The following is a 20,637-nucleotide window of genomic DNA, read 5'->3' as shown; positions in this document are numbered from 1 at the left end:
CAGGACCTACATCATGGGTTGATTTGGACAAGTAATAGTAAATGTACGAAATTGTCTTTGTCTCTCCAAGTTACCAGCAAAATTCCTCCATCTGCATACATGGGATCCAATCCTCCCCCCTCCACTGCACCCTTTTTAGCATATTGGCATTACATTTTACCCTCTACTAGACAAAGTTACAAAATACTACTTCTGCTTAATTAATTTTTCTAATTTTCTTCTTAAGACATTGATTCTTTTCTATTGACATCTCTACCAATGCCACATATCCCCTGGTAGAACCATAGAACACTACAGCACAGTAAACAGGCCATTCGACCCTTCTAGTCTGTGCCAAAACTTTATTCCGCTAGTCCCATTGACCTGTACCCAGTCCATAACCCTCCAGACCTCTCCCGTCCATGTATCTATCCAATTTATTTTTAAAACTTAAGAGTGAGCCTGCATTTACCACATCAGATGGCAGCCTGTTCAACACTCCTACCACTCTGAGTGAAGAAGTTCCCCTAATGTTCCTCCTAAACCTATCCCCTTTCACCCTAAAGCCATAAGATGGGTAACTTTTACAAGAACCTGTTGTTCACCCAATAACTATTATTAATGAAAGTTAGCAGGCTGTTTAGCTTTGGAGTGGGGTCACTATAATGGGGGTGGGATAGGCATACAAGAGAACAGGAACCTCTTAGCCAAACATGAAGGTCCTTACTCACATGCTTACAACGGGAATAACTAGATAGCTATCAAGAGCAAAACGCTTTTTTTCCCTGTCCCAAATTGTGAGCACTGACACAAGTTGCAGTTTTTTTTAAACTAAATCAACATAAACCAGATTGAAACATGGAACAAGGTGTGAATGACAGGTCAATAATATGGGATAATCAAGGCAGATTGACATAGGCTCAGATTCAGTATATCTCAGTGCAGCCAGAACATTTGAGTTGATTATGCTGCTAACTAGGACCAAATCAGTTCAGTGGCAGCGTTCTTGTTTAGGTAGAACTTGAATTACAACCTAGGCCAGTTCCTGTGTTCAGTACTGAAAGGGTGCTACATTGAGAGAGGCTTGTTCTTTAGAATGAGACATAATATCAAAGCTCTTTAAGCCAATTTAGGAGGATATCATGGCCATTATGTAAACTTCAAACATAACCACCAAAGAAAGAAATAATTTGCAATTCTAAATTGACTTTCAGAGTGTCATTCGATCCCAAGGTACTGCATTGCAGGCAATGCAGTGCTTCTGAAGTTAAGTCATAATTGTAAAGAAGTGAAGCAAAACATATACCATAGTCCCAGAATAGCATTGAGATAAGCAGTTAATTTGTTTTCAGCCAAAAACAAATTGCTGGAGGAAGTCAGCGGGTCAAGCAGCATTTGTTGGGGGAAAGGAATTGTCAGCACTCTGCATCAGGGCTGAGAGTGGAGAAGGGAGATAACTGGTATAAAGAGGACGGGTGGGGTGAGATGGGGGCCAGTAGGTGATAGGTGGACTGAGGAGGAATGATGGGCAGAAGGAGCCAGGTAGGGGAGAGGTGAGTTGGGAGATGGAGGCAGGTGGGCGGTATGAGGAAGCCGACAAGGAAAAACAACAGTTGAAGCCAGGTGAGAAGAAAGGGTGAAGGTGGAGGCAGAGACTGGAGGTTGATAACATGGACGAAGGATACCGGTGCTGGAATTTGATAAGAGTGGTAATGGGCACCATTAAGGACAGATGGAAGCAAGTGGTGGAGGAGATCCAGTGGGTTGCTGAAGTGCGTGGCTGGTAGGTGGATGGAACTGATGAGGATGAAAATGGGTGATAGGCAGCTGGAGAGGGGTATGGGAAAGGGAACAAAAATAGGAGGACCAGAGGTGGATCAGAAGAAGGTGCAGTGAGAGGGGAAACACAGGTAATGGTTTCCTGAAATTGGAAAATTTAATGTTTGTACTGTTAGTTTGTAGACTACCCAGGCAGAATATGAGGTATTGCTCAGCAACTGGGAGCTTGGGATGGTACATCATTCTTCATCATTACTGCCAGCTGTAATGAGATCCCATCACCAGCCACATCTTCCCCTCCCCACTCCTTTTTACCTTCCATGGGGATCATTCTCTCCATGACTCCCTGATCTGCTCATGCCTCTGATCCCTTTCTTGACACCTGGCATTTCCCCTCAAATGCAGGAGGTGCAACACTCATTATTACACCACCTCCCTCGTCACCATCCAGAGACCTAAACAGCTTTCCCAGGTGAGGGAAAGATTCATGGGCACTTCCTCCAACCTCGTCTACTGCATTCAGTGTTCCCAATATGGTCTACTATATTTCGGTGAGACCGAGTGCAGAGTCAGCGATCGCTTTACAGAGCACCTGCGCTCTGTCCTCAATGGCCATCCTGAACTCCCAGTTTCATGCCACTTCAACTCCCTTTGCCGTTCCTGCACTGGTATGTCTGTCCTTGGCCTTCTGCACTACCAGGGTGAAGCCTAACACAAACCCTGCCTTCACAAGTTATTTGCTACATTTATAGGAAGGTGCTATGCAGCCTTTTGTGCAGCTTCCTTGAATATCACTTGACTTCTATTGGCCTGCAAGCTTTTAATTGAATTGCTTACTATAAATAAGCTGGGATACAATCTGCAGTCCACAGAAGGGAAAGTAAGAGGATTCGGTCATATGCCTCTGATTTAAGGAGTTTGGATGCTAGCCCAAAATTGTTGATAAAAATATCAACAGTGAATTTGTTTCCTGGCTGCAGATAACCAAATATGTGACTGACGTCCTCAGGAAATGAGCCTAAAGCAGAAAACTGCGATAGATGCAGATTGTCAATGATTAAAACAACTGACATTGATCGTTGCCAGTGGTTGTTGATATTTAATGCCATCAAATTTATCAAAACTAAAATCACCTCATTGCTCTGTCATGACCATTTAGTAATTGGTGATTGACATCTTGCATATAGTTCTTGAGCTACACATAGAAATGCCCTAACATAGCATGACCTCTGTGATTTAATACTGCAGACAGCTGAGTTTGAATATTGTAGTATTACAATAGAAATGGTAGTGCACAGATTTGCACAGTAGTATATAGTGGGCCACCACCAACATTCCACTTTTTGACCACCCATTTCACCTTTATGTAAACACATAATATTACCTTCCGGGGAAACGAAAGTTTTAGATGAGTCAATGTCTTGTGATACCCATTTCCCCCTCCAAGTCCTGAAGTGAGCATTTTTATTGTCCAATGTCTTTGAACTGATCACTCATGTAAAACTTCAAAGCCTTTACTTTTGTCATTTATTGCCATGGAGTTGAAATTGTGAAAAATGTTCATTGTGGGTGAAGAGATATCAGGAAATTGAAAGAATAGTTCAAATTGTGTATGTGTGTGGGGGGTGGGGTTGGGGAGGAATGTGCAGAGAAGCAATGATAAGAGTTAAGATAAGGAGAGAACATGCAAGTCTGTACTGAAGGTCATTGTTTTGTTTAAAGAATAACTGTACCAGGCAATGGAAAGTGAAATTAGTGGAGATTCCAATCTTATGCAGATCCTAATATTCAAAAGCACTTCATGTTCAATGTTGGTGACGGTAATTTCAGATAACCATTCCACTTTTTTTTTGACAGGTAATGTAGGATACTGATTTCTACTGTGTTCAAGATAAATTTTTACTGTTTGTTCTGCTCTGGTGGACTTAAGGGTCCAGCCAACTTATTGATGAGGTTATAAAAAAATCTGTGCTTCTAAGAGAGCCCAAAATAAACTATGTGGAATATGCTTTGGAGCTCACTATAATTCAGACTATGCCAGAGTGAAGTTTGTTTCTCTGAAATTGTGCTATTTCTTATTAAGAAGAACCTTCTGAATGTAACTCCCTTAGTGTTAATTTCACAGAAAATAGTTCAATTTAACAAGATAAAAGTAATGTATACATCTGACTTTACTAATTTGGTCTGGGTCTTCCCTGATGTTGAGCAAATGTTCTGCATTGGGAAGTAAAATGGCAACCAGTGCAAGGTGCCACCAGTGCACATTGCTTATCCCTGTCCATCACATTCACTGGTTTTTAGGGAAAATCTTGAAAGGTTTTTATTAGTTCCTGCAGTTCCATGGTAATTGGTTGCTTCATATTATAGGTCAACCAGTGAAATTAAGAGAAGTCTCACTTCAGATTGTGGCCTCTTTACTGTTCACTTTACAGGCAACATTCAGCAGGAGATTTATCCACATTTTTCTTTCCTTTTACTTTGTTTTTCCTTAAATTATTTTTCAGAATAATATTTTATAAATATTGTCCTCTCAGCTCTATGTTGAACCTTTTACAAATAACACTTTGCATGAATTTGTCCTAAACTGTAAACTATCTGGCTGTCATTTTGTCAACAATCTTCAAGCATTTTGTTCTTGGTTTTGTTCATAGTTTCTTCTAATTTATGGAAAGTTATCATTGTCCCCTTGCATTTTGTGGTGTTTTGGAAAAGGAACATTTGAAGCAATATTAAAGAGACAGTATTTTTGGTTGGACTGCAGAGTACTTAAGTATTTGCACCTGAAACTTTTTCAGTACAATCACTCTGAACTAAAATGGTACACTTCTCATAGCCTTCAGTAACAATAGCAAGCACACACCGGTCAGAAGTGGTGTAGAATGTCCTAGTCTAGCACTTCCCAAAGTACATCCTTTATCAGATCCTTGGGTGAGCATTTACTATTGAACACAAAAATTTTTTCATCTCCTTCACTCTCTGATGCTGTGGATTTTCTAAGCAAGTTTGACAATTTTATGTTGAAATATGGTCAGTTTTTGCGAGGTTTCAAGATCACTGTAAAATGGATTGAGCCTTAATAAGCATCGAATTGTAGGAATATTCCTACAGCACCTGTGTAGGCAAGTGTTGAGCATGGGTCACGGTTAATCTATTAAACTACTGTTCAATACATTTTTTCCTTTGTATTCAAGATAATTGACACCGAAAGTGACATCCTGGAAACATATTTAAAAAGGAAATGTTAAAGAAAATTGCTTCTTCCTGAATACCTCTTTAAGCCATTAAAATGATAGTGATTCTATCAATAGCTAAAAGATTTTCTGTTGGGGTATTATTTTAGATATTTTATCCAAACTTCCCAACATTTGATTAGGATTGATTGGCTTGTAGTATAATAATTATTATTTTACTTTACCAAAAAGTACCTAACTAAAACCTACTCATCAAAATAGTAGAAGATTGAGGCACAAATGGAGCCAGAGATATTAAAATTACCTTAATATAGAAAGTAGTTTCTTCAAACTAAAAATAATGGAACATTAAATATTCATTTTTCAAATAAAAAAATATAATCAAAACATTTGTTTTTATTAACGTTTGTACAGAGAATGAGACCCAAAGTAAATACTGCCTTCGGAAAACTAACTCATACCAGCATTGTGGACATACCACATGAGGTAATGTAGCAAAGTTAGTTCTGGTACTGCCAGGAGGAAGTGCATGACTGTGTTTCAGTATTATTTTCTGCTCATGTGCGATATGCCACCAACTTTGCATGGAAGGAAATGTTGTGCATTGCTCAAAGAAAAATGTGAATGATCTAAATAATGAAATGAAGAACAGTGCACGATCATCTAAAATAACTGCTTGCAATCTTAATTTTTCAGGTCTGATGTGGTGGTCCTATGCTTCTCAATTGCTAACCCCAATTCCCTTAACCACGTAAAGACAATGTGGCTTCCTGAAATCAAGCACTTTTGTCCACGAACACCCGTTGTCTTAGTTGGCTGTCAGTTGGATTTGCGTTATGCTGATCTTGAAGCTGTAAATCGTGCACGACGCCCTTTAGCAAGGTACTTTATGACGTACATTCAGTAAATAGCTTAATAAAATAACAATTGTATTTCAGCACAGGTGCTCACAATATAGTTATAATCCAAATATGATATTCTGACATATGAGTGTATATTGTATCTCTGTAGTAAGCTACATATTATCACTCCTGTTTTAATTGTTTCTGCATATCTGAATTTTAATTTTCCAAGTTGCCAATGGAAACGCTGAAGGCATATGTTTGATTATGAGAAACTTTTTTTGGATAGTGGATTTGGAATTTTTCTATTGCAGCCACTTAGCAAGGTTATTGTACCAGCTATTTGGGTCTGTACAAGGCATTTTTTTAATCCATGTATAAGCTGCCAAGGAATAGAGATTAAAACTGAATATAGACATGCAAATTAAGCCAATATTTTCCAGTGTTTCAGTGAAGCACTTACAGTATTTATTCTGGACAATAAATGGTTTCTCAATTTCCTTCCAATTGATAAACCAATGAAGCACATTTAAAGTCTTGACTATACTGCTCCAAAGAAAGCTAAAGGTAGTTCAGCCTCTACATTGTGGGAAGTATAGGCAACAAATAGCCAGCCAGAAAACAAAAATGGATTTCATAACAGATAATGAAAGATCCAAATTGATTTTTTTTTAAAGGGCCTACAATTACATTCATCCTCTCATTCTGGTATGGTTATTTCGTTTCATTTTAATAGCACTGCAACTATCATATTTCCATGTTAACTATTACATATTAGGTAAGATACATCCCAATAATGTCTGATGCTAGGTAATGTTAGTTATAGGTAGTTCTCTTATTTTCATGCACTTTTCAAATAAAAATCTGTTTATTCGGCATATGAATTATTCACATCAAGGACACTTGTGTAGCTAAGGCAGGGTTCTGAACAGAAGATTTGCAAAAAAAGTTCTGTACTTCTCAAATACTACCTTTGCCATAAAGCCTGCAAGTAACTTGTTTATAATAAGTTTACCTTTCAGGCTGTTGCACGAAGGTAACTAAAAGGTACTGAAGCTCGTGTAGTTCAATCTCCAGACAGTTCCCAGTCAGAAGTATTTAACCATATCTGTAATGTTCTGTATTTTGTCTCTGGGAAGACCCATTGGATCTTTTCATTATCCTTGCATTATAGTACTTTGGCTCTGGGCTTGCCTTTTACCGTAGAGTCATACAGCACAGAAACAGGCCTTCAGCCATCTGAATCCATGCTGACCACCAAGCACCAGTTTTTGTCTAAGCCCCTGTTCAGCAGTTATGGATTAATTGATTATTTGGATTTTCCTTACCTTTCCTCACCTCCATAAAATGTCTTTCATATATGACTCCTTTTGGTGCTGGAAAAGCTCCAAAATTTTTGGAGACTTTCATAACTCAACAGATATTAGATATCTCTCCAGAGGCAAGTTTCTGCATTCCTCAGGGCATAGATTTTTTTGTTCCATTATGCCAAGGTCAGAACTCGGTGCAAGACTCCAAAGCAATGTATATTCTCAGCAGTTTGTCTTTGTTGTAATCCAGCCTTTTATTCCTAGTTTGCAGTGTCTAAATATGTATGTGGCATTAGCTGCTATGTCTGAAATTAGGCCACATTTTGAGCACGAATTTCCAATATGTTCTTAAATTAATAATCCTAGCATGCGGGGTTCCTGGTTCTAGGTCATAAGATTCCTTGTTAAGTGTTAAAATCACTCTCATTCCCAAGATTCATTTTCAAGCTACCCCCTATTTAGGTCAGCACTATTGACTGTCTGAAATGTGTGAAGTCTTGCAAAGAAAAATTAAATTTGCTGACAATATAGAGATTCAACAGCACAAGAAAATGATTAGATTCATTTTCAGGTATAGACCATCACAATTAGAAACTAGAAACCAATAGGACCTTTTAATAAAACTCAACAAAATGATGAGAAATGGGGAGACCATCAGGATGGCATCCAATAAATAGCCTACAGGTAGGTTTTATAAAAAGCTAGAAAAAAAGAGAAAAGCTATTGGATACCACAAAGATTGAGTAGTGGAATAAAAAGAAATTTTAAAAAATAAACGATTGAGATTGGTAAAATAAGGTATGGGAAGAATAAAAAAACTCAAATAGAAATAAGTGAAGATAGAAGAATTAAGAGCTGTGATTGAAAAGAAGGGGTATGGTCTGTTCTTGCAGAAATAGTTATCTCTGTTATGGCAACACCATGAGAACATTAATGGAAAGATCAGTGGGGAAGATAGGAATTTTTTCACCACCTTGTAGTAAGTTTAAAAGGTGTATGGGAAGCACAAGGCTGCTGAGTTGAAATAAAGCTGAGAAGTTGAAATTTCCTTCTAGTTAAATGATTAATAAGAAAGCCAAGAGTGATATTGTTCTGTTAAGATCATTGAATGGAGGCTCAGCAGGCTGCCTTAGATCTGCAGAATTCACATCGTGGACCTTGAACAGCAGTTGATATCGCCAGGGACCATCCTGAGGTGAGTGTTTTGTACATAGCATATTTTAGCAGTTGGTTACTCCAGAACTCAAGTGAAGGTAGAGAGACTGGGGAGTGCCAAGTGGAGGAGGCGGAGAGATTCAGAAGACCCCTGAGAGAATATTATTCTCTAACCAATATTCAGTTCTGAGAATGGATGGGGGAGAGGTTTCCCTTAGGCAGTACAACCAGAGCCAAAACAATAGCTTCATGCTTCAGCTGTATGTGGAGGGAAGAGAAAATGCAAGAGAACAATAGTAATAGAGAATTATAAAGTTAAAAGCAGACAGTTGTTTCAGTGGTGACAGGAGTAATTCCAGGATAGTGTGTTGCCTCCCTTGCGCCAGGATTAAGCATGTCACCGAGCTACTGCAAAACATTCAGGAAGCAGAGGGTGAACAGGTAGAAGTTGTGGTCCATCTTGGTACCAGTGACCTAGGAAGGAAAAGGGATGAGGTTCTGCAGCTTATTTTAAGAAATGAGGAAAAAGAATTTCAAAGGTGGTAATCTCCAGAATATTCCCAAAGCCATGAACCAGTAAATAGAGAAAAGGAAGACATCTCGGATAACCACATTGATGGTGCAGGAGGGAGCAGTTTAGATCCTATGACATTAGACCAGTGTTGGGGAATGTGGGAGTTCTAAGCCTGCACAGATTTCATAACTACAGAGCTGGGATCAATATTCATGCAGGAAGGTTTATTAGTGGGGCAGGGTGAAGTGTAAGCTCATTTATCTTGCACACAGGAAGGTAACATTGTAAAGGAGGAAAGAAATGGGGGGGGGGGGTGGTAAAAATGATTTGGGAGAGAGAGAGAGTTTTTAAATAGAACCAGGCTAAGGGTGAATACAAGCAAATTCAGTGTTGGTTTATAATGCACATATGCCACTGCATGAAGCATATTAACAAGGTTAGTGAGGTTCAGTTAACCATATGGAATTATGATCTCATGGTGAAAAGAGACCTGGCTTGGAAAAAGTGCAGGAATAGGTCCAAAAGGATTTTGGATGTTTAGCATTGATATGGAAACCTCTATGGACTGTCCTGGTTAATTGAAGAGTCAATTTCAATGGGATGAGAACAGATCTGGCCGAGCTAAATTGGAATCAAAGCTAAGAAGGTAAAATTGAAGAGCTGTTAATCAATTACAATGTGGAGATATTTTGCCTACAATCTATGTGCAGTCCCATGAGAGAGAAGGATATGGAACTCCAAAGATGAGTGGAAAATAGAGTTGAGGAAAAGAAGTGTTCCATAGATGCTAAGTTGTTACTGAGTGAGAACCAGGTTGATTACAGAAAGTTCAAGGAAGAAATAAAATAGGAAATGAGAGGCAAAGAGTGCATGAGGAAGGCTGACAGAAAGCCTAAAAAGGAATCCAGAATATTCTATGGGCACATGAACAGGATAAGGGTAAGAGAGATACAGAAGAGAAACGGGCCCTTTGGTCCACCAGGTCTGCACCGACCATCAACTACCAATTTGCATTAATCGTACATTAATCCCATTTTATTTCCTTCACATTGCCATCAACTCCTCACTACAATCTATCACTCACTTGCACATGGGGGGTGGGGGGGAGAGAGTGGGGAAAATTTACAGTGACTGGTTAACCTACCAATCTTCACACCTTTGACATGTGGAAGGAAACCCACACAGAAAACATGCAAGTTCCATACAGACAGCATTGGGGTTCAAAATTGAACCCGGATCTCTACCAGCTGCTCCTCTGTATCACAGCTAGGGAGAGCTGGGGCAGATCAGACACCAAGGCACAAAAATGCTCGTGGAGATGGAGGCATTGCTGAGCTACTAAACATCAGCCTTTACATCCGTCTACATGGAGGAAGGTGATGCTGCTGGAGTATCAGCAAAGGAAGATGTATTTGAGATTTTAAATTGATAGTCAAGGTACTAGATAGGCGAGCTTTACTTAAAGTGGATCAATCACCTGGTCCAAATGCAAGCTCGGTTGCTGAGCAAAGTAAGAAAGGGAATTGCAGAGGCCCTGTTCAAAAACAAAATGATGCAGGGATACTGCAGGCAAGTTAGTTTAATCTTAGTGGTGGAGGTAAGTTCTAGAAATGATATTCAGCGACAGAATTAGTAGTCACTTGGACAAGTGTGGATTGATTGGAGAAAGCCAGCATGAATTTGTTAAAGCCAGTGTCTAACTTGTTAAAGTCATTTGAGAGAGTTAATGTATGTACTTCCAAAGACATTTGATAAAGTGCCACATAATAGGCTTATCACTAAGATTAAAAGCCATGGAATAAAAGGGGCTTGTGGCAGACAGGAGAAAGAAGTAGTGAAAGAATTGTTTTACAGACTAGAAGGAATTGTGTTGTGTAGTTCTCCTGGGGTCAGTACTAGGACCATTGCTTTTCTTAGTACATAATAATGACTTGGGTGTACAAGTACAATTTCTAAATTTTGCAGATGACACTGATGAGCATAGTAATAGGCTTCAAGAGATATAGACAGGCTGATTTTAAAAAAAGGTGACAGATGAAATCTAATGCTGAGGAATGTGAAATCTTACATTTTAAGAGAAAGAATGAAAAGAAACAATATAATTTACAGGGTGTTTTTCTAAAAAAAAGGTACAAGCTCAGATCTGTGGAAGTGTGTGCATAGTTTGTCAAAAGTGTTAGGGCAGATTGAGAAAGTGGTTGAAATGGCTTGGAGAATCTTGGGCCATTTAAATAGGAATGTGAACTACAAGAACAAGAAAGTCAATGCAATTGTTTATAAAAACACTAGTTTGGCAGCAACAGGCTTATTGTGTCCTTTACTGGGCACCACACATTAGTCAAAGCTTTAGAGCATGTGCAAAAGAAGTTTACTAAAATGATTCTGGGGATGAGAGTCTTTAATTATGAGAATAGACTGAAGAAGCTGGGTTTGTTCTCCTTGAGAATAGAGGAGGCTGTAAGGGATCTGATAGAGGTATTTAACATCTGATCAAAATCAACAAGGGTATCGATAAAGTATAAAGAGAAAAATATTCCAGCTGGTGGTGAAGGCCAAGAACTAGTGGACATGGAATGAAGGTAAAATATCTAAAATTGGCATGAGGAAAAATGATTCTACTCGGAGTGGTTACAGTCTGGAGCTCACTGCCGGGGTGGTAGCAGAAGCAGATTTAATTGTACTGTTCAAAGGGGAACTGGATAAGTACCTGAAAGAATAAGATTTGAGGGCAATGGGGAGAAGACAGATAAGTGCAACTAACAGGCATATTCTTGCATGGAGCCAATACAAACTCAGCAGTCTGAATGGTCTCCTTCCATGCTGTGATCATTATTAATCATTTGCAGTCACTTATCACTGCAGCTTAATGGACCTGCTCTGGTGGCTAATTGCTAGAGATCTGCAATACATAAATCTTGTTCTGTTTAATCATATTCTGGTAAATTTGTACAATAGTTGATTTTTCAATTGAGTGTGTTAGCTTTGCAAAATAAACGTGAAAATTTCAGGCATGCCTTGGGTCTGTTTTGAATCTAGTGTTTGGAATGTGACATCTTTTTCTTCTGGAATGTGTTGAAGACATTGAGCATCTGTTCTAACAGTGCTTGCCTGATTTGACCAAGGGTACTAGAGAGGACTGGTGTTTTAGCAAATGAGCATCAATGTTACCTTTTTCAAATTAATATCTAATATTATGTAGGTCTTTGTGTAACTCAGTTGCATAGATTAACTTCACATCTACTCTTTCCTGTTTTCTTCCCCTCAACTTGCCCTGTCTTCTCTTCCTCCCCCACCCCCATACTGTTGTTGAGAAGTGTCTTGCTTTCCATCATCATTGCTTTTTGGTGGCTGTAATATCTGGATGGAGATCAGTTTGAAAAAGTTGCTATTTTTTATTAGAAGTAGGATATGAAGAGAAATAAGAAGAGGCATTAATTCCTGAGTTGGACATCCCATGCCCTTTACCCAACATCAGTTGCATACAGATGAATGTGCAACTACCTTTTCTGATTATCTGCCTTTACCATTCATTGAGGCAGTCAGTTAAATTATGTCATCATTTTAATTATAACCAACAAACATGTTTCTAATCAAAGGGCGTTTCTGCCAGTTGTAACACGTTGGATTCTTTCAAGAAGCAACAAATATTTCCAACAGCAGTCCTTCAGTATTTCCCTGACCTAGCTGATGTTATGTGGATCTGAGCTCAGCAATTAAAGGGAAAGTAAGCAATTCTGGGGACTCTCAATAGCTAGCAGGAAGTGTGAAGTTTTTCTGTAGGAGCAGGAGGAGCATTCATGTTTTCTGCTGCAATTCACAGCAGGTGGATTGTTGGTTCAACTGCTCTTCTTCATACTCCAAACTGCATTGAAATCCTGGAAATGCCTTGGGGTTCTATTTTTTTTAAAAAATTAAATAGGCTTCCCACTGGTTTTGAAATTTGCCTGATGCATGATTTTTCAGTGAGTGGTGGAGGAAGACAGAGCAAAAATAAAAGTGTGTTACTGGTATTGGAGTGTTGGTACCTATATATTTATATATTGGTGAACAACAAAGCAAGTAGAAGATTTAAAATGTAGACCTAAAAACACTAGTTTTGAATTTGAGGTGCCTGATGTCCAGTTCCACAATTTGGATCACTTTATAGTGACGGTTGGGATGAGCATTTCTTGCTCACTCCTGTTCATCTTCTGTTTGGCATTTCCCTGGAAAATACACAATGTGCATACCCTGGAATTTGAAAGATCAGAAATAACCAAAATGTCCACTAAATTTGCTGTCTGTAATAAATTGTAAAACTGGTAAGTAGCTTCTATTTGTAGCACGTGTGATTCTTTTTTTAAGCTTGCAAGATTTATGTGCAAGATTACAAGTCTTTTTGTCTGTGCCAGCAACAAAGTCTGTTGTGCCTCAACAGGAACATGCATGTGCATGTGTCAAATAGCTGAAAGATTGCTTGATTGCTTTGCACGTTGTCTTAGTAAAATCTGATTGTAAATAGACTCTTGAAATTCATTCACATACTCAAGTAAACAATCTGGATTTGATTTTTTCATGGCAATCTTTGAAAGTCCAGGGAACTTGCTTCTCATCTGCCCCTATAAACTTCGAAATTATTCTTAGCCCTTATTCTTAGCTCTCAAGTAAGGCGATATGACTGTTTATCTGAGATTGCTATTATCATCACAGTCAACTGCATTTCTGTATATGACTAACTTTTTGTCCTCTACTGGAGATAGAAGCTAAGAATCGGCGATGAACTTTCAAGCATTTTGGGAACCTCTTTAATTAACATCTACACTCTGCCATGTATCTCTACTCTCTTCTGTCCAAAACAATTGTATTCTGCAGCAGTACTCAATTTTTACCTTTGATCTTACCTTTACAAAGAGGAAAAATAAAATCACTGTTTCTGAGAATGATCTTGGTACAACCTGGGAGCTTTGTAGCTAATAGGTCTCTACTTTGTGGTGACTAGAAATTGGCTTAACCTCTGTGAACATTGTTCCTAAAAGATTACAAAATAGTGAAGTAGATGTTGTCTCTTCTCTCGCTGGTTTTCTGTTCAACAATGAGCTTGTATTCACTGAAATCCAAAACATCCCAAAGCACTTCACAGAACCATTATATTTAAAACAAAAATTGCATCAAGCCACATAAGTATTAGCATGGATGGCTAAATGGTAACTTTTAGGGAGAAGCATTTCTTTAGAAAAAAAGTGGGGAGAATTGGGGAGAGAATTTCAGAAGTCTAGGCTGCTGATGTTGAAACATTGAATAATGGAACTGTGAGAGACTAGAATTGGAGAAGCACAGAACATAAAAGGTTTCAGAAGTGAAATCTGATGGGAAGGGGCAAGGCCAGGGAATGATTTGTAAATAAGGATGAAATATTTAAAGTAGAGAGTTGAATGGAGCAGGAGCACTATCCTCTGATTCACTTAACTTCTTAACATTGCCAGTCACCTTCATTCTATGTACCCTGGTTCTTGACCCTTCTGCCAAAGGGTACCATTTCTCAATCCACTCTATCTGTACCATACATAATTTTAAATACATCTATCAGATTCTCTTCCACCCTCACCTGTTCATCTGATAACAAACCCAGCTTCTCCAGTCTATTCACCTAATTAAAGTCTCTCACCCCCAGAATCATTTTAGTAAACCTCTGTGCACTGTGAAGCCTGCACATCTTTTCTAAAGTGTGACACCCAAAATGGGACACAATGCTCGTTGTACCCAACCCAGTCTTCTATAAATGATACCCTATCTCTCTTGATCACTTTTTCAACCCTGCCCTGACCCTTCATGACCTATACTCACATCCTCAGATGTGTTTTAGTACCTTTTTAATATTATGCCCTCTTGTTTGTAATGACTCTTAATTCTTATTACCAAAACAAAAACTTCACATTTCTCATCCTTAAATTTCATCTGCCACCCATCCACCTATTACACCATCCCGTCTATATCTCATTTGAAGTTTATTATTGTGCTCCCCTCAGTTCACAGCTCCTTCACGTTTTGTCATCTGAAAATTTGGTAATTGTAGCATGTATCCTAGTCATTAGTATATACAGCAAAAAGGAATGGTCTAATACAGACCCCAGGGCAACTCCATTATATGCTTCTGGCTGTATTAATCCCATAGAGCATTAAGGGTGGTGGTTAAATTCACTTGATGGAGATGTTCAATGCCTGGCTTTTATGTGGCCCAAGTATTATTTGCCACTTATCAGCCAAAGCCTGAATACTTGCTGTATAGAGTGGTAGACTGCTTGAAGTTGTGAATAGAATTAAGTGGTGTGCAATCATCAATGAACGTGCAGGACCTCCTGCAGGGTTCAGTTCCTGAGAACTATTCGTAACCTGAACAGTTCATAAGTCAGAAATGTGACTGCAAACGGAGTTCTCCCATGTCATAAAATGCCTGCAGCCCTGTAGCAGCTGGCAAATCCATCCTACCTGTCTCCCAATGCTTGTATACAGGCTGTACATAAGTTGGATGTTTGTAAGCTGGGGAGAACCTGTATCTAGTTTTGATTTTATGATGGAACTAAGGGCATTGAAGCAGCTGCAATGGATGGTTAGTCTTGGGAAACTGCAGGAACTCAATATTATTTTGATGTGTAAAGGCATAGTGCTGCAGAAGTTATGATCACTCATTTGGAGTGAATGGTGCCATAATTGATATACCTTGAAGGGATCTCCTGAAGGCTTTTCAATGAAGGCCAAAGAAGCAGGTTTGTGATGGATTTTATTAATCCTCAGGAGAAACATAACTATTCTCCATTTTTGGTATAAGAGCAAGGGTCACAAGCCTTAACACTGCTGAGGAATCAGATTTGAGCCTTTTAGAATAATTGGCACAAATTTTCCAACGGGATGGATAATCTGAAGTGATGAACATTTTACCAATGTTGAAATTTTAACACAATTGTGGTTAGCTTTTTCAAGACCAGGCACACAACTTAATTATGGTTGCATAATTCCACCTCTGGTTTCTGCTTTCTCTTTGGAGGAACTGCTCAGAAAGCTGTGTCACTTTCTAGTGATGAGGTCTATAGTGAGAATTCACAAGTAGTTTGTTTTTGTATATTAGATTCCTCATGTCAACTGAAGCTCACTAATAAAAATGTTGATAACATACCTGGTTTCATACATATTAATGATATTGAGGAATCTTCTTAAAGCTTTGTGTAGTATGTGTACATTAGATGTGCATTTTTGGCATTCTAACTTTCCTCAGTGTTATTGCTTTTGACTCTGTTTTCAAGTAGTTTATATAGGCATATTTTTCAACCGTGATAGAATAATGTAGTACTTAAAATATGCATTCACAGATGGATAAGTGTTTTTTAGATTATTGGTTTATATAGTTAATACAGGTTTACTTGAACTTCATGCTTGTCTCAAGGTAATGTTTCTTGAAAATACTTCATTGCTCTTTCGTTGTTTTCTTCCTATTTTCTTCCAATTGTGCATTAGTCCCCAAATGTTGCCAGCATTCTAGAATCATTTCTCCTGGCACTTTTTTTTAAGTCTTAATTTTCTTTGACCTATATATTAATGTAACATGTACTCTGGATTATATTTTCACCAATAAGTATACATGTCATAAATATATATTCTTTAGTTTGCAAAATATGCCCTTTCCATTGTGTAATATGCCCACATTGCCATCAGGTTAGAATTATTAAACAATGTATACTTCATAGGAGAACAGACTTGCCTCTTCAGTGTAGTGAAAATATACAGTTCATTACATTACCTGTTTGGTGTTCTTATCCAGAGAAAATAAGTGCTTTTCCATTGAGGGTTTGTGACTGGCGTTAGTGACAGAAGCTGAGGTAGTTTCAAGGTTTGGGTTGAGGAAAAGTGAACTAGGAATTGGAAGGGGATGGACGCATGATTAAAACTATAGTTACTGTGGAGCCTGAATACCAATGGACTGATTAGACTGTGGCTAGTTCTATATAATCCTGCTTTGCTATCAATGTCATTTTTATACATAAGTTCTGCCGTGGTCAAAATTTCATGCATAGTACTCATCGGGCTGATTCTTGGTAAGATTAATCCAATCCCCAATAATGGGATTAATTGGTAAATTCTATGATCATAAGAAATATTTTCTTCATTCAATGTAACATGATAAACTGTTAGGTAAAACAAAATTCATTGCCCAATTTGCAGTTTCAGGCTTGTAAAAACAGAATTAAAAACATGAACCCGTAGTTGGAATCTATGATGAATCTTAAGTTCCACAGCAATTTTAATTCTGGGTTCTTGTGCCAACATTCTGCTAGCATTATTGTGCATCCAAGTAATTCCAGATGAAAGCACATTTTAAAAGGTGGAGTCCTTTTGATTGCATAAGAGTGGCCATGGCACTGAGACCATTAATTTTCAGATTTCATAACAAGTATTAGCTAATTGAGGCACTTTTCTGACTGTGAAATTATTTCTGCTTAGATCTGAATTTTGCTGTCAGTACTTAATGTTGGTGCACTATTATAACATAATCATTTTGCCATAAGTGAAATGATCTCATTTTTTTAAGCAAACCATTAACTTATCCAACAATTCATAACTTAGGCATGCTGTGAAGTCACTTTCATTGTTGCACCAGGTATCTGTCTTAGCAGTTAAGTTTGAGTCATTGTAAGGAAGAAAAGTTTGCAGTTTTACATAGTTTCTTACCGGATTAGAAATGTCTCAAGTACTTCATGAAATCAAAGTGGAATTGATGTTATTGTGGCAAATCATTTACTTCATTGTATTTATTCCTAGACCAATAAAACCCAATGACATTTTACCTCCCGAGAAGGGCCGGGAGGTAGCCAAAGAACTTGGGATCCCATACTATGAGACCAGCGTGTTTGATCAGTTTGGCATCAAGGATGTATTCGATAATGCCATCAGAGGTGCACTGATTTCTAGGCGACACCTTCAGTTCTGGAAATCTCACCTGAAGAAGGTGCAGAAGCCTTTACTGCAGGCTCCATTCCTACCACCTAAACCACCACCTCCAGTTATGAAAATTCCAGACAGTCCTGTGAGTGCTTTTAGACCTAGCCAGCTGCTCGACAATCCACTGTGTGCTGATGTTATGTTTGTACTTCAGAACCAGGTTAAAATCTATGCTCACAAGGTATACCTGGCTACCTCATCGTCAAAATTTTATGATCTCTTTTTGTTGGACTTATCTGTTGACTCTCAAACAAATGATGAGAAAAATGAGAAACCAGTGAAACCAGGTCGGGACCATTTGATGAGAACTTTGAGTCTTGATACAGATGACGATGGTGGTGAAATCGGTGTTAGCTCACTGCATTGCACTCTAAGAGCATCGAAGAGCGATGGCATTTTGAAAGTGAGCATGCCTGAAGATGAATCCTCGGCAGTGAAGGAAACGCAGGCAGGAAAGCGCTTATCTTCATGGAGCAAGGCCTTTAATTATATTCACGAAGAAGTCTTGGAGAACCCTGTAACAAAGAGGACAGGTCTTACTACAGTGGTTAGGATGGACCAATCAATCCAGCCAGGGCCCTTTGAAGCTGTATTACGATTTCTTTACACAGGAGAGCTGGATGAAAATGAGAAAGACTTGATGAGAATTGCACAAATAGCAGAGATTTTGGAAGTTTTTGATTTGCGTATGATGGTTGAAAATATTCAAAATAAAGAAGCCTTTATGAATCAGGAGATCACAAAAGCATTTCATGTCAGGAAAGCAAACCGAATAAAGGAATGCTTAGCGAAGGGAACATTTTCTGGTAATTTTCCCAATTTCTAATTTTGCTCTATTTTCTTGTAGCAAGCCTTTCTAATTTGTACTGTCTATTCCCGTTAATTCAAAATCATTTTATTAGATTTTTCAAGAGTTTTGAATGTACATACACTTACATGAATCTAATTTTCTCAGATAAACGGCCAGCAAAAAAAAACACAAATCAATTTAGTTTTCAAGCAAAAAATTTCAGGGAAAATTCTGACCCTATATGAAATTTAAGCAACACCAATTGCCTTTGGGGTATAACCTTTTGAGTAAACAGCTTCTGTGCAGTGACGTGCAAAGTACTGTGATTAACATTGGAAACTTTTAAACAGCCCATTGCCAACTTCATAGTTTCTCTCTAACCAATGAACAATACACAAAGCTTTCATTTGTTTGTTCTACATTCCACAATTATTTTTCGTTTGCTATTCCTTGCAATACTTTTCATCTGATTTTTTTTCCCCCATTAAGAATTCTGCTTGTAGACACTGCAAGCTTAGCATTATTGCACAGTCATTTTTAGTTGACTCCTGAGTGAAATGGAGCAAGACTCCTACCTCCTTTCATCTGGAGTAAGATGAGTCTCGACTCCAATCTTAACGCACAAAGCTAGTGACAATGGCCCCAGGGGTTTACAGGAATTGGTTTGACATGTTTGTTTTCTGGGCACAGCCTCCATTTGAAAAGAGAACATGAGCATTGTACGACTTTATTTGGGTTCATTGGTGAACCTGAATAAATTGCCAGCACAGTTGTCCCTTCCTAAAATAAACACTTCAGTTTTTTAGAAAACACCTTTGTACACATAAAATGCTGCTTCTTCCTTATTAATCACTGTATTGGATGACCGTCAGAATGGATGGAATGTTGAGAAGGTAATTTGTTTAAATAAGTTTATTCTTGGTGCCATGTTGTCTGACGACCAACAATCTGAAATATTTATAGCATGCACCAGATACAAAACACAATTATCTCTTGTCATTGCTACTAAGAAGAAAGCAATTACTGTGATTATTGTGCTGTTTTACAACTAGATTTTAACAGTTGCAAAGTTAACATTTTTTCTACTTTTCAATGGCAGATGTAACTCTTAAATTAGAAGATGGGAGTATAAATGGCCATAAGTCTCTGCTAATTTCTAGTTGTGAGTGGATGGCAGCTATGTTTGGAGGATCTTTTCTGGAGAGTTCCACCAAAGAGGTTGGTTGATGCAATGGTCTCATATTCTTTGAGAAGGGTATTAACTAGAGTCAATATATGATGTTTCGGTCTTGTTTCGTGGCTTTCCTCATTAATACAGTGAACATCTGACCCATACAGATCAAAGAGGCCTTGGTCTTATCTCAGTTAGGTGGTCTCTGCTATGATGAGTGTGTCTACAACTAGCCTTTGTGCCTCTGGTGAGAGACTAAGAATCCCTTAACTGATTGTTATGGTGTTCCCTTCTTTCTGAGTAAGCATGTAGATATGAAGTGCAGGCTTGGTTGTGGTGCCTGTGCAGCTCTGAATCTTGTTTTGTATACATGTTTTTGGTGTGTTGCAATGCTAGAGTTATTAAAATAGGGCTATATGTCTGAATAGTGCTTTAGTTCCCTAAATAAATTGCATCAAAGTTCTCTTCATTAAAGCCCGATTGTGTTACCCACATGGTTGTCAGGCGGGCATGGCCTCGCGCTGCTTTCCACAATTACCACCCCTAACATGTTACATACCAGCAACAAAAGAAACGCACTGAGTCATGTATAAGTGTTAGAAACTATTAATAACTACTTATGATAAAAAGAAAAATAAAAATGTTAGATATTAAACATTAACCCCAAAAACTATACTCAGTGTGTGTGTGGCAAATTCCCAAACTCCAAGTCCAGGAATAGTTCTCAAAGTTCAGTTCAGCAAGTCATAAGGTGAAACGTGAACAAAGGTTTTTGCAAAACCACTGTTGACTTTAGAGAAAATGTAGAGAGAGAACAGAGAGAGATTACGAAATCCAAATGTTCCACGATGGAACCCATACAACACCTCAGTCACTGATCTCCACTGCTTTGTTCTGAAGTATCTGCCACCCTGAAAGGCATTCAAGACATGGCCA

The 20,637-nt window shown here is 38.3% G+C and overlaps 1 protein-coding gene across 6 annotated transcripts in view; it reads left to right on the top strand.

Moving 5' to 3' along the window:
* rhobtb1 (Rho related BTB domain containing 1) overlaps window positions 1-20,637 on the top strand; it is a 54,936-nt gene that overhangs the window by 22,288 nt on the left and 12,011 nt on the right. For 5 of the 6 annotated variants that reach the window (XM_052027226.1, XM_052027228.1, XM_052027227.1 and 2 more), the window contains 3 exons: window positions 5,646-5,831; window positions 17,561-18,546; window positions 19,630-19,748. In XM_052027226.1, the coding sequence (XP_051883186.1) occupies window positions 5,646-5,831; window positions 17,561-18,546; window positions 19,630-19,748 (1,291 nt within the window). Of the gene's footprint in view, window positions 1-5,363; window positions 5,436-5,645; window positions 5,832-17,560; window positions 18,547-19,629; window positions 19,749-20,637 lie in introns of all 6 variants that reach the window. The other variant, XM_052027231.1, reaches the window with a different exon arrangement.

The sequence above is a fragment of the Pristis pectinata genome, chromosome 12 (genome assembly GCF_009764475.1).
Source record: "Pristis pectinata isolate sPriPec2 chromosome 12, sPriPec2.1.pri, whole genome shotgun sequence".
Taxonomy (NCBI): domain Eukaryota; kingdom Metazoa; phylum Chordata; class Chondrichthyes; order Rhinopristiformes; family Pristidae; genus Pristis; species Pristis pectinata.
Note: the sequence above shows the minus strand (reverse complement) of the source record. Positions and strands in the feature narration are given on the sequence as shown.